Source organism: Vombatus ursinus, unplaced genomic scaffold (genome assembly GCF_900497805.2).
Source record: "Vombatus ursinus unplaced genomic scaffold, bare-nosed wombat genome assembly UNPS02014786.1, whole genome shotgun sequence".
Taxonomy (NCBI): domain Eukaryota; kingdom Metazoa; phylum Chordata; class Mammalia; order Diprotodontia; family Vombatidae; genus Vombatus; species Vombatus ursinus.
In genome coordinates, this window is record NW_020954564.1 from 41,618,315 (window position 1) to 41,633,856 (window position 15,542).

The window sequence follows — 15,542 nt, forward strand, 5'->3', positions numbered from 1 at the left end:
CTCTGGTTCTATGGCATACTTTTTGGTACCTTCTGCTGGGATAGCTAGTTGACATCTTCACTGCTGTTGCTAGGTCCCAAGTCCTTCATTTCAGAGGGGTAGTCATCCTCATCAGTAATGGCAAATGTGTACTCAGGGAAGTTTTTTGTTTGTTGTTGTTGTTATTGTTCAGTAGCATCTGACTGTAACTCCATGCACCATAGCATGCCTGACCCTTTCATCCCCCACTATCTTCTGAAGTCTGTCTAAGCTCGTGTTCACAGCTTCTATGACAGTATCTATCCATTTCTTCTTCTGCTGTCCCTTTTCCTTTTGCCTTCAATCAAGTCCATGGCAACTTCCAAGACCTTGTTCCTCTAGTCCTGAGTGGCAACTCTATAGTCAAAACTGAAGTTCGCAGTATAATAGACTATCATCAGAGAACATTTAGCATATCTCTTGGCATTATTGGAAATTGTTCAATAATCAACTAACAGCACAGCGTGCTTCACCACATGGTCTCTGATGGTAGCTCCTTCAGTAGGTTTCTCAGTGTCTAAAACCTTGATTTTTCATTCATATTTGAAGTAAAATTTTTCTGGCTGCATGACAATCAATTTTCCAGAAGAGACATTCAGGAATTTTGCAACTTCATTGTTGAAAATATGGTGGAATTTATAATCTTCCCTTATGTTGATCACCAAATGTTAGCGTTATAAGGGACCCTAGAGATCATCTACGGGGGGTGGGGAATCAGTGACCTCGAAGCCACATGTGGCCCTCTAGGTCTTCAAGTGTGGCCCTTTGACTGAATCCAAACTTCACAGAACAAATCCTCTTAATAAAAGGATTTGTTCTGTAAGACTTGAACTCAGTCAAAAGGCTGCACCCAAGGACCTAGAAGGCCACATGTGACCTCGAGGTCACAGGTTCCCCGACTCTGATTTGAATTTAGGTCTTCTTAACTTTTTTAGTAAAAAGCCCATCTATGATATTTTCAATTCAGTCATGAATATATGCAACAATTAAAGACTAATGCTAGGTAGTACACTCATATGTGTTAAATAGTATGAAACAGAAAGTAAATACTTCTATGGATTTGTTCTGTGAAGTTTAGATTCAGTCAAAGGGCCTCACTTGAGGACCTAGAGGGCCACATGTGGCTTCAAGGCCACTAGTTCTTCACTCCTGATTCTAGTCTAATCCCCTCATCTTTACAGATAAGGAAACAGACTTAGAGAAGTAAAGTCAATTATTCAAAAACACACAATTCAGTAGGATAGCCGGAACCAGAGCACTCATCTAAGTTCTATTCCATCCATAGATTTTTTTTCATTTACAGTAGCTTATTATCTGTAGAGGAAATGGCATAGCAAGGCTAACCTGATTCAATTTCTTTTCCCTTAAACAATGTGAATATCAAAATTTTAGGAACCACCCAGTGTGGCAACAAAGCATGTTTCAAATCAAACAAGAAGAAGGCTTTGGTTCTGTTCTCCCCACTGAACATACTACTTCTCACTCATAAGTCTGGATGTTCAGTGAGGTATATTACCCATTTCAAGTCATAAATGGGCCAATGGATATAGTTCCCAAAATTGTCCATTTGTGATATGAAAGAGTTAATGTGCTTCCTGGAAACTGAATCTACTACCCTGGAATGATGCAAGTCTGGAGAGAATCTGGTTCCTTGAATAAAGGCATTGTTGTTTTTAAGGAATTCCAAATGGAATAATTAATCCTCAGTAATTCTCACTAATTGAATGGAAGGCTGATATGAATTACTGACAAATTTAATTTACATAGAAATGTTGTTTTAACAATTTTAAGTAAGCTTCTGACATCTTCTGGAGTACTGTGTCCAGTGGAGTTATGTTTTAGGAAGCATATCAGCAAAATGGAACACATGCCCTAAAAATGGCAACCAGGACAGTGAGGGGACTGGAAACCAGAACAAGTGAGAATCAATTAAGGAAGAATCAAAACTGAAGAAAGACTTATATATAGGCATGTTTTCTTTTCTTTTTAAAAATATACAAAGGATTATAGGGAAAAGGAATGATCTCTTCTGCTTGATCCAGAGAGTAAAACTAGGATCAACTGCTGGAATTTCAAGGAGGCAAATTTTACCTATGTTCAAAGAATTGAAAAATGTCTTGGGAGACACAGTCTACTTCTACTGGAGATGTTCAAGAGAAGACAACTTGTTGTACATGCTACTAAGATTCATGCCTCCAGGCAAGAGAAGTGCAACATGGGGTTATGGAAAGTACAATGGATACAAAGACAATTCTATGGATCTCAGTTTACTACTCTGAAATATGAAGGGATGATTTCTAAGATCCATTTGAAACAAATCTATGATTCTAATTATTAGGGGTAACTCAAACTGCTAACAAAGTTTGTTTGTTTAGGCAATTGGGGTTAAGTGACTTGCTCAGGGTCACACAGCTAGTAAGTGTCAAGTGTTTGATCTGAGGCTGGATTGGAACTCAGGTCCTCCTGACTTCAGGGCTGGTGCTCTATCCACTGAGCCACCTAGCTGCCCCACTAACAAAGTTTTGACAAGCAGAAGTTCCTGGAAAACATCTATCTTTATTTCTATGTGACTCATGTATTATTAATTAGTAATTATTGTGTGAATTCTTTTATATGCAAACAAATATAGCTTGATGAGTTTATTGTAAGTATGTGAACATTCCTCTAGAAGTAGGTTTGTGCTATTAATGTCATAGTAGACTATATTTTCTATTAAACAGCAAACAGAAGTTTCAGAAGAGCCAGTAAACTCAAGGCCAGTTAACTCAAGAATCTGCACGGGAAAGCTGGCATAGTGTAACACTTGCCCTAGATTTTGAGAGTCTATTTCAAAAAATTTAGCAATAGTATCCTATGGCCTAAAATTTGATAGGGGAAGCTAATCCAAGAGATGTGGGAAGTTTTCAAGGGCAATATTCTAATGAAATAAACAGAAATTAATCTGATGAGGACTAAAGGAGGAGCTCTCTAAAAATACTCAAGTCTTAGTCCTTTAGTCAGGGAACTAATAAATCAACTTCAATATTAAAGATGTGTAAAAGATGGAAGCAAGGCCAAGTTAAAACAAAAGTACGACAAGTTCCTCTAAGAAGCTTTAATGCAAAAGCACTATGGCTCAGAATAAGCTGAAGTTGGTGGTGAATTGTTAAAAATCACTAAAAAGCCTTTTTAAGCTATACTGAAAGCAGCTAGTGGTCAGACAATTTTTTTTGAAGCTCTTTCTTTTTTACAGCACACTCAATTTCTGTAAATACCTCTTCTTTCCTCTTCCAGACTGAACACTTAACTTGTAACAAAGAAAAACCAATTAAGCCAAGATGAACCAGTTTCAAATCTCTTTGAATCTGATAACTAAAGCCAAATACCTTTGGCTTTACTACTCAACTCTTAGTTTGCTTTTGTTTTTTTGCTTTTTACCAAAAAGAATTATCTTCAGACTGGGGATAGAACAAAAGTTATTAGTGAGGAGTTAAAACTCAAGATAAATTGGGGAGGAGGGAGGAGACAATTGTGGTTAAAAATTGGAAAAAAAAAAAAAAAAAGAAAGCTCCTAGCTATCTCAATGAGTTTTAAGTCACCAGGCCCAGACAACTTAGATCCTAGGGTTATGAAACAATCTATAGAAATTACTTCTAAGCTAATATTAGTTATCTCTAAAGAATTGTGCAGAATGACAAGACTGGAGATAAGCAAGTATCCTGATTTTCAAAAAAGGAAAAGGTGAATTTTTTCAATTAAAAAATTTTTTTCTATATTTTGATGCAACAGATATATCTCAACAAACACACATTATACACACCTCCTCCCCACCCCTATACTATTCATACATATAGTATAGTCCCCCAAATATGAGCCAAACAAGCAAAACCATCTAAACTAAAATGGGTTTCACATCATATCTGCCAGTCATTTCTCCATCCTGGAATTAAGTTTTTCTGGCTCTAGAGATCTGAATTTATCAAGGCAGCTAAATACTCTGTTACTAGTTCTTTCCTCACTCATATGGAGTTTAAACTCCTAATTTTCCACTTTTGTACTTTATTGTTTGTAACAAAAGGGAAGCTTGTGTACCTTAACTTTAATAATTGTTGATGCCAATGTTGCCCATTATACTTATTTTTAGTTTGGGGCTTTCCATGTCTTTATTTATACTACTGTAATCATTGTATATATATTCATCTGAAGACAGTGAATTCGATAACATAAAACAATGGCCTTAACTTCAAGTCCTTGCAAAATTCTATAATGTACTATTATTTTTTTTAAAAAAGATTTGATTGATATTTTAATTTTTATATCATCTTCATTTCCCAATACATCCTTCCCTATTCTTCACCCAGATAGCCAGACCTTATAATAAAGAATAAAAAAAGAGAGCAGAAAAAGCACTTCAACAAAGGTAAACAACATATCAATCAAGTCCAACTAAATATATGAAGTATTCCATACCCATAATTCCTACCTCCCACCTTTGCAAAGAATAGAGGGAGATGCCTTCTCATTTTTCTTAATAGGGTCAAGCCTGGTCTAAAATGAATTATTAATGGGATTGATTTACAAGCATTGAGAAAGGAAAACTGTGATCATTAAGATCCTGTACGGGTTCAAGGACAATCTTGATAGACTAACCTCATTCCTTTTTGACAGGATTACTAGAATGGTTAAATGAGGGAAATTCCATAATAGGATTTCAGTCCTCCCTTCCCCCAAAAAAGACAAGAACTCCCATATTGTTTTTAGAGCAAAAATGCAAAAATATGGGGCTGATAATAGTTTTGTTCAAAAGATTCAGAAGTGTTAATAATTAGTGGTGAAAGAGGGGTGCTCTCTTACAATCTCTTGGTGGGGAGAAGATAAATATAAAATCTTGCATTTGGGTTTGAATCAACTATATAATTTCAAGATGAGAAATGCATAACTAGACAAGATTTTGGAAAAGATCTGGGGGTTTTAGTGGATAGAAATCTCAGTAAGTCAAAAGGATAACACAGCAGCCAAACTTATGCATCACTAGAAAGAGAATGTCCAAAATGAGAGAAGTAGTAAGATCAGACCTAAAGTATTGCATGTGATCTTGAGCACCACATTTTATGAAGGACTATGGCAAATTGGAGCAAGCCCAGAGGAAGGCAACCAGGAGAGAGCAAATTAAGGACTAGAGAGCATATCATATATGGAACAGTCGAAGGAACTAGAAATATTTGGCCTAGAGAAGAACAAAGTTAGGGAGCATATTTGATTGTCTTTAAGAATTTGAAGGACTTTCTTACAGAAAAGAGGTAAGATTAGTTTGTCCTAGTCCTAGAAGCAGAATTTAAAACAATTAGGAAAAATTGGACAGAGGAAGATTTTAGCTTGACACAAAGAGAAATATCCCAATAATTAAAGTGGTCCAAAAGCAGAATGTTTTCCTTCGGGTGAAAGTGAGTTCTGTATGACTTGGCAGCAGAGATTGGATGACTTCTTGTCTTGGATGTTATGAAAAGCATTGCATTTCAAGTTTAAGGTCATGGATCTGGGGCTATGAAGGACCTCAGAGGCTATCTATAATCTATAGATTTCTTATCTGTAAAATGGAAATAATACTTTACATTCCCTCAGGGGATATTATTAAGGACAAACTTTAAATAATTCTATAAACAAGTTACTGTTATTACTATAAATAACAGCAACAATGCTTTTTGGATGTTAGTATACCATTAGACACAATCTTAAACAACACATGCTGTATTTAAAAGTCTTTGTCCACTTCACATAACTATTCATTGAAGATGTCCTTGTTAAGAACAGTATTGTTGTTATTATTTTTTGTTTTGGGTTAGGCAACTGGGGTTAAGTGACTTGCCTAGCATCACACAGCTAGTGTCAAGTGTCTGATGTCACATTTGAACTCAGGTCCTGCTGACTCCAGGGACAGTACTCTATCCACTGCGCCACTTAGCTGCCCCCAGAACAGTTTTATTATTATTATTATTATTATTAAATATACTGAATATTAAAATTCTTTCTAAATACCAGTGTTTAGGATGATGGGGCTATTCCAGGTGGTCATATGTAGAGATAAAATGGGAATTGTGATATTGACAGTTTATAAAATAATTTATGGCGCTTCATAGAATCACAGTATCTCAGATCTATCTAACCAAAACTCCCCATCTCAATTTTTTCAAAGTATAGGTACATAAAAAATGTATTCTTTACTGAATTTGGCTCAACATTCTAGCCTATCAAGATCTATTTAGACTCTGTCAACCAATGTGCTGTCTTTCCCTTCTAGCTTTGTGTCATATGTAATTTGATAAGTAGGCATGTATTCAAGTTGCTAATAAAATTCCTTTTTTTCTCTAGAAATTCACTAACTATTCCTTTAATAATATGCCCTAGAATTTTTGCCAGGAATCAAAGTCAAACTCATTGGCCTCTAGTTGCAGATGCCATTTTTCTCCCTTTTTTTTAAAAAAAAAAAAAAAACTGGGTCAGTATTTGCTCTTGTAAGACCTCTCACATGTGCCATTATGTTTCAAAAATCATTCACAATAATTCTGCAATTACATCTGCCCCTTTTTTTTTTAATTCTGGGGGAGCCTCATAACTCCTTTTCCTATTCTTTTAGATGTGACATTAAGTTTTTTAATGTATTTTTATCTATAATCTATAATCATGCCTCCAATTTAATAAGGTATTGTTAAGATAGATAAGATAAAATGGGATATGTGAAAGTACTGTGCGTTCTTAAGGGGAAGGCACTAAGTAAGCCCAAGGCTGCAGATTTCTTTCCTGATTGCTTTTTAGCCTAAAATTGAAGGTATACATAGGCAAAGCCTGGAATAAACGTTTGTTAGTATGGATATTGGTCACCAGGGGGGAGGCCACAGCACATCAGTGATGGGAAAACTACATTGAAGGTGATGGAAAAATAGACAAATTTTAAGTAAAGCTGGCAGTGTTGGGAAAAGTATTAGTGTTCTTCATCTCTGCCTCTCAAAAATTCTCTAATATAACCCAAAATGCACAGGCTGCACCTGATATTTGTAGGAAAAACAAATTCCTACTTCTCTAGGTGTGGTATCTGATAGCACAAAGCAGGGAATTTTGCAAGTAATTTCACATTGGAGGAATCTGCCATTTTGTTCATGATCTCTACAATATTAAATCGGTATATAACCTTTAATAAGCTGTAAAGGTTATTAAAAGGAAAAAAAAATTTCAGCCTGTAATCTAGTCCCTAAAAATTTCTCAAAATTAACTTAAATTAACTCAGTGATGCATCCATTCCTTGCTTTACTCCTGGTAACAAAACCATAGAATGTTAGAGCTGGAAGAGATATAGAACATAGAGCTGGAATCAACTTTAAAGCAGGGAATGTCAGGATTAACCTGTAAAATGTACATATAATATACATATGTAATATACACGTATATAACCAGCTATAATCTAGTTAAGAAGAAATATTATGAATTAATTCGCTGATTCAGATAGTTGCTTTAAAAAGATACTTCCTAATGGGGCAGCTAGGTGGCACACAGGATAGAGCACAGGCCCTGAAGTCAGGAGGACCTGAGTTGAAATCTGGTCTCAGACCAGACACTTGACACTTACTAGTTGTGTGACCCTGGGCAAGTCACTTAACCCCAACTGCCACACCAAGAAAAAGAAAAATATACTTCCTAATAAACCATATCCTCAGCACAAGAAATAAATGGTAAGTGCATTTTCATTTGCCTTAAGAAGCATGCATTGTTTTCATCAGTCTTAATAAAATGATGAGGCTAAGGAGTAAAAAGATCACTTACATATACTTATATTTGTGAATTGCTTCCAAAGTAAAAGCTGTATTTTCCCTCCACGTTAATTTTATGTATATTCACTAATCTGTTTCCCCAATTTGACTTAACAGTAATGGGATACAGGGCAATAGGTAGGGGGATTTAGTTAAGGGATAGGATCCTCACAGATAATGCTTTAACCTAAAAGACCCAGACACAGGCCTGCAACAAAGTAAGTATAAGCTGTGTTAATTACCCAGAAGACACTAGATAAGTACATGGTTTTAATTATACAGTTGGTAATACTTTTTATTTTTGACAAGTCTTTTTAATGAAAGAATTTTCAATTATTTTAGATATACTATTATTAATCATCACAATATTCCTGTGGTAGTTCCATGAATTATTATGAGTCTTATTCTAACTAATAGGGATTAGATGTAAAAGGACTACATGAAAAAAGTTAACAAAGACAACAGAATCTAACTCTTAGTCCTTGTTAACATATCCATCCACAAATTTTTATTGAGCACTTACAGAGTGCATGAGAAGCAGTGTGGTGCAGTGGATAGAGAGCTAGACCTGAAGTCAGGAAGCTTTGGGGTAAAGTTCTACCTCTAACACACACTGGTTGTGTAATCCTGGGCAAGTCACTCTCAGTGTGACCCTGGGCAAGTCACTCAATCCTTCAGTGCTCCTAGACAACTCCCTAAAATGATAAATTGTAGAACAGTTGCAGATTTGTATTAGTAGAGTTACCTAAACCAATGAAATCAGATCTGTACCCCATCCTCTTCCAATATTTAGATGGTACCTGAAGATCATAAATGAAATAAGAGTAGGTCAAATAATCTCTTCTATCCTTAGGGTAAGGTTAGCCCAGGAATCATGTAGATCAAAGCTAATAACAGCCAATATTATTTAAGTGCCTCCTAGGTACAAGGTGCTATGTACTGAAGAGGGATAGAGATGAAGTATAAGACAGAGTCCTTTCTCACTAGCTCCCCAACTGGCCTCCCCACTATAATCTAGTTGAGAAGAAATATTATGAATGAATTCATTGATTCAGTTAGTACTTACTAAGTGCAAAACCTATACATAGGTGCTATGAATACAAATATGAAAAATGCCACATTTCTTGCCCTCATGGAGCTTATAATCCAGTTGCATAGAAAGCAAAGAACAAAAGGCTAAGTACTAAGATCACACCTTGGAGTGAAGATATGTTTTACCTGAGAAGGGATCACAAGTGACAGACTGATTATTGCATTGGCAGGGCAGACAGCCATTCTCATTGAAGCCATAATACCCATCTTGGCAGTGGTCACATTTGGAACCTCCAACACCCACTTTACACTGGCATTTCCCAGAACTGCAAAGAAAAACAGGGAAATTAAACAAAAGTTAAATCATCTCAATTTTTTTTTTTTTACTGCTAAACAGACCACAACAGACAACCCCATTATTGGAAACAAATTTAACTAAGAGCATTAGGAGTGATTTTCATGAACTGGGAGTGTAGAAGCCCTGTGACTAAACACATTCAGTTATTCTGGTGCTGATCCCAATCATTTCTGACACCTTCATCCTCTGCATTCTGGGGTAGCTTAAAATGAATGTTCATAGAACACAAGGTCTCTACTTTCCAGAAGCATTCTTGTTTACCAAGCTCTATATTCTTGTTATATAGTCATCTATTTCCTGGATCATCCTATATTACATTAGAATTCACTCTTCAGGACATGGAGAAATTAAAGAAATATCACTCGTTATTTATTCTATTTCACATCTAACAAGAGAGAATGAAGACAAACACATGTAAGTATGACTTTAAGGGAAAAGCACATTATAAATATGAATTTGTTATTATTGTTATATATGAGATTTAAGAATCACTCACATCTATAGAGGGCTTCACAGTTTGCAAGATTTTCCCTTCAAAACACACAGGTTATCATTATTGCACACAGAGAAAAGGGACATGTGCCACAAAAGAGATGCACTCCCTCCTTGCAGTGGTACAGTGGGGTACCATGACCTTCCCCTTTGGGTGGGGCTGACTACAGACTCCTGGACCTTTTGGGAGATTCCCCCACAAAAGGGCCCACGTAGATAGGGAAATACACCTATTCTCAAGTGGTCAGGCTATGTTTTAACCCATTTTATTTGTAGAGCATTCAAATTGATTTCATTCATTCAAGAAATATTTATTAAGAACCTACCATGTACAGAGTCCTGTGCTAGACTTTGGGGGAGATATAAAGGTTACATAAAATATAGGTCCTCCCCTCATGGAACTGTGTAATATAGTTGGGGGATAAGACTTAAGCATAAATAATTATAATATGTAATACAACATGATAAGTACATTAGAGAGGCATTAAAGTATTTTGTGAGGTCTGAGGGAAAAGGTCATTACCAAGGTGGTAGGAGAGAGAGAGATTAGGGAAGGCTTCCTAAAGGAGGTATCATTTGGAATTAGAATATAGTGCAACTTTGCTTGTTCAAAAATTCCTGACAGCTTTAGCCAAATAGCATTCTGCAAAACTACCAACACAAGTTACATATGCATATCAGTCTGCTTTATGGAGTAGATATTAAGACTCTTATAGAAGGCCTTTTGGAGTAGAAAAACATGCAATTAGTGCCAGAAACAGCTAGCAGGCTCTGGCTCTCAAGTATAGAAACAAATCATCTCTTCATATAGATCAGAAACAATGCTGAAGGCACATCTCTTTTGTTACAAAAATCAAAAACATTTTATCAAAGGAGCCTTCAGGATGATTAAAAGACTACTGGGGAAATGTTTTTTGACTGACAAAAATATGACAGAAGACAAACACAAAAAATTACTTTCTGGAACTGTGTCATATCTATTAAAAAGAAGTAAATTGGCTGTCATGTCTATAGTCCTTTGAGTGCATTGAAACCTTTCATTCTGGCTTTCTATCAACACGTGCAGACACTCCCTGACCAATGCTCTCTCTATATAAATGGTCACTGCTATCCTGCCTCTGCACCCAATACCCCTCCTCAAATGCTACTGAAAAATGGGCTTGTCCGCCTGCCCAGTCTCTATTCCTATCTCCATAATTTCAGGTATCATAGCCCCCACACCTCAACAACAAATGCTGACAGAATTAATCTGCTATGCTGTCATGAGATCTGCCTAGTCCTCAATCCTTAACTTCTTTTGCTTCCCTTAGGATGTAGAGAAGTTAAATATTTAGGCATTGGGCTCAAAGGGTTCAGGACTTATAAGGGCTTTAATAGGATTCTGGCTTATGAGAAGTTCAGGGTCATGCTTCAAAAAGACATGGGACTTTGACTCAGAGAAAAAAATAATAATGAAAACAACAAAAACAACAACTGTTGCTTATCCAGCAAAGTAAGGTAGCATCACATAGTGGACAGAGAGCTGATCTTGCAGCCAGGAAGACCTAGCTATGAGGTTCAGATCCTATGGTATCGGCTTCTGTTTCTGACACGCTGGCTGTATGGACCTGGGCAAGTTATATAACCTCTCCATGTTCTGGGCAACTCTCTAAGATTTTAAGTTCCAGAGAAGGTGCCGACATGAATGGGTGGAGGAATTCTCTCACCAGAAGCTCCCCACACTGATGAAATCACAAGTTCATTCTGTATCTGGATTTGTTTAGCACTTTCAAGTTTGCAAAGAGCTTCACATACTATATGTACTATTTCAGTGGTATAGATTAAATGGCTTTTTGTGGACTGAGAGGTTATTCAGCAACCAACTTACAATCAATATGCTGGAACAAACTTTCAAAAGTTGGAAGCAACCTGTATTGAAGCTACTCTTTCCCGAAGGAAATCTTTTACATTTTATCACCGATCAACTTTGGTAGAAAAATGTGAATGTGACAGAGTAAGATCTATTCAAGTCATCAGTGCTTTGGATTTGTCTTTTCTCTATTCATGTCTACTCTCTCAAAATAGCTTTGGACACAATGTAGTACATTCAGTCAGAGGATAGAGTAAATGTGCAGCTTTGATGTGTGTATTATGGGTGTCAAGAGGCAGTGTTGTAGTGGACAGAGAACTGTGCTTGAAGCCAGGAAGATGTGGGTTTAAGTACCACCTCAGACACTAGCTATGTGACCCTGAGTTCAGTGCTTTAGGCAACTCTAAGGCTAAATTGCAGAGAAGGTGCCAAACTGCCTTAGTAGAGAGTGTTTTCTTTCTTTTTTTTTCTTGATAATTAATTTATTTTTAGTTTTTAACATTTACTTCCATAAGATTTTGCGTTTTAAATTTTCTCCCCCTCCCACTTCACTCAACCCCCTCAAAGGCAGCGTGCAATCTGATATAGGTTCTACTTAAACATTCACATTAAGCATATTTTCCCTTTAGTCATGATGTAAAGAACAATTAGAACTACTGGGAGGAACCACAACAATGAAGCAATAAAACAAAACAGCAAAGGAAAAGAAGAGTAAATAGTATGTTTTGATCTGCATTCAGACTCCACAGTTCCTTCTCTGGATGTGGATAGCAATTTCCATCGTGAGTCTTTTGGAGTTGTCCTAGATTCTTGCATTGCTATGAAGAGCCAAGTCTATCAAAGTCAGTCATCCCACAATGTGGCTGTTACTGTGTACAATGTTCTCCTGGTTCTGCTCATTTTACTCTGCATCAGTTCATGTAAGTCTTTCCAGGTTTTTTGAAGTCTGCCTGTTCATCATTTCTTATAACACAATAGTATTCCATTACATTTATATACCACAACTTGTTTAGCCATTCTCCACTTGATGGGCATCCCTTCAATTTCCAATTCTTTGCCACCACAAAAAGAGCTGCTATAAACATTTTTGTACATGTGGGTCTTTTTCCCATTTTTATGATTTCTTTGGGATACAGACCTAGAAGTGGTATTACTGGGTCCAAGGGTATACACTATTTTATAACCCTTTGGACATAGTTCCAAATTGCTCTCCAGAATGGTTGGATCATTTCACAACTCCATCAACAATGCATTAGTGTTCCAATTTTCCCACATCTTCTCCAACCTTTATCATTGTCCTGTTTTGTCATGTTAGCCAGTCTGATAGGTATGATGTGTTAACTCAGAGTTGTTTTGATTTGCATTTCTCTAATCAATAGTGATTTAGAACATTTTTTCATATGACTGTAGATAGCTTTAATTTCTTCCTCTGAAAACTGTCTGTTCATATCGTTTGATCATTTATCAATTGGGGGATGACTTGTATTCTTATAAATTTTACTCAGTTGTCTATGTATTTTAGAAATGAGGCCTGTATCAGAGGCACTGGTTATAAAAATTGTTTCCCAGTTTTCTGCTTCTCCTCCTAATCTTGGATGCATTGGCTTTGTGCAAAAACTTTTTAATTTAATGTAATCAAAATTATCCATTTTGTATTTCATAATGTTCTCTATCTCTTGCTTGATCATAAATTCTTCCTTTCTCCATAGATCTGAAATGTAAACTATTCCTTGCTCTTCTAGTTTGCTTATAGTATCGATCTTTACATCTAAATCCCGTGCCTATTTTGACTTTATCTTTTTATAGGGTGTAAGATATTGGTCTATGCCCAGTTTCTGCCATACATTTTTTCCATTTTTTCTTCCAGCAGTTTTTGTTAAATAGTGATTTCTTACCCCAGAAGCTAGAGTCTTTGGATTTATCAGATAGTAGATTAGTATAGTCATTGGCTGTTGTATCTTGCATACCTAACCTATTCCACTGATCTACCACTCTATTTCTTAGCCAGCACCAAGTAGTTTTGATGATTGCTGCTTTATAATACAATTTAAGATCTGGCACAGCTAGGCCACTTTCCCTTGCATTTCTTTTCATTAGTTCCAATGATATTCTGGACCTTTTGTTCTTCCAGATGAATTTTTTTATTGTTTTTTCTAGATCTATAAAATAATTTTTGGTAGTTTAATTGATATGGTGCTGAATAAGTAAATTAATTTAGAGTAGAATTGTCATTTTTATGTAAAGAGTGTTTCTAACCCAGAAGATCTTAACGCCAATGATGTAACGGGTCTAGTCTCTATCCTTACCTACTATGGGTATCATTCTCCTGAAAGGGAATGAAATAAGACATAGCTTCTTCCCTGGGTCAGCTTCCTCATCTGTAAAATGAGGGAATTAAGCTATTAAAGAATCACAGTTATCTTGAACCTTAAGTAATTCTCTAGTCACAACCAAACATAGATAGAACTAACTTATACCTCTTCTTTAAAAGTGGTCATTTAGCCTTTCAAGACCTCTAATGATGGAGAGTTCACTGTCTCCCAAGGCTGCTAGTTTCACTTTCAAATAGCTCCATTAGAATGTTTTACTTACATTGAGCCTAATTCTGCCTTTCCATAACTTCCACCACAGCTCTTAGTTGGGCTTCTGGGGCCAGGCAGACAAGTCTAATCCCTCTGCTACAAGACAGCCTTCCAAATACCTGGAGTTAGCTATCATGCCACCTCTAAGTCATGTATTCTATTGCCTGAGATCTCCTACTCTGTCAAATAATCCTCATACGGTATGGTGTCTAGTATACTTAGTATCATGTTCACCTTGTTCTGGTTGTGTTCCAATTTCCTTTCTAAAATATGATACCAAAAACTATATTATATTAGCTGTGGTAGACTACAAAGGGACCATAACTTTCCTTGTTCTGGACACCATACCTCTATTAATACGGTGCTACATAAGTGTAAGTTATTTTTGTTAGTCTGGGCTCTGCTAATACCTAGCACATTAGCAAATCACTCTACCTCTCCTGGCCTCAGTTTCCTCCTCTAAAAAGTAAAAGAATGAGACTGGATGACCTGTAGTGTCCCTTTCAGAAAGTTCTAACATTCCATGTACTGAGGTTCTTTCCAACTTGAGCATCCTATTATACTATCGTTAAATCCTTAGTATGCCTATTTCATGGTTCTAGAAGTATAATCTTAATTGATATTTTTTCTTTTGCCATTAAAAGTTTTATACAAGTTACCTTTTAGTGTTCAAGTTAACATTTAAAAATTTATTTGACTCTATCAAGATAGTTATTAGAAGCCATTTTTGATATTATGGAATGTTCTTTCGGAACATGAAGAATTTTAGTCAATAGATGGATTCCCTCTAAATATGTTTTAGACTACTCACTCTCAAAAGAGCAAAGAATGTTTAGCACAAAGGCCCAATGTTTTCAATGATAAAGCTACCCTTTTTTTCAACCAAAGAAGCTTTGCTGATTGCATAATGATTTCTAAAATATGTGTTGTGCTAGTGGAGAGGGCAATATTAAAAGCATATCTGACACCAAAATGTCAAATCATGAAATTAAATTCCCTTTTTAGGGGAGAGAAAGATTCCAAAGAAAAAATATTTTGTATAAAATCACAGGAGCCAGGATTTGAAATTAAATACTTGCTAATAATTTTTGATTTTGTGTACTTCCCTAAATACCAAAGTTGCTTAGAATTTATGTCCCATGCACAGATATATTATCTTGAATATAGTTAAAATAAGGGATAGCTGTAGAGAGGATCTGTGCTTCAAAAATTATGAAATATCAGAACTTAAAGAAACCTTACAGCATAGAATGTTAGATTAAGAAAGAAACTCATAGATTATCTACCCTAAACTCATTACCCTTAGAAAGGAAAAACAGAGGCTTAGACACAAAATGCCCACATTAATAGAGCTAGTAGCAGAGCTTTACAAAGCACGTCATAATTCACAATACATTTTTCACAATAACTTTATGAGGTTGATAATCCTA

At 36.0% G+C, this 15,542-nt stretch overlaps 1 protein-coding gene across 1 annotated transcript in view; it reads right to left on the bottom strand.

Annotated features, from left to right (window-relative positions):
• Positions 1 to 15,542, bottom strand: part of LOC114047119 (multiple epidermal growth factor-like domains protein 9) — a 126,132-nt gene that overhangs the window by 11,192 nt on the left and 99,398 nt on the right. The window contains exon 3 of the mRNA XM_027867860.1: positions 9,018 to 9,157. Coding sequence (XP_027723661.1) covers positions 9,018 to 9,157 — 140 coding nt within the window. The remainder of the gene's footprint in view (positions 1 to 9,017; positions 9,158 to 15,542) is intronic.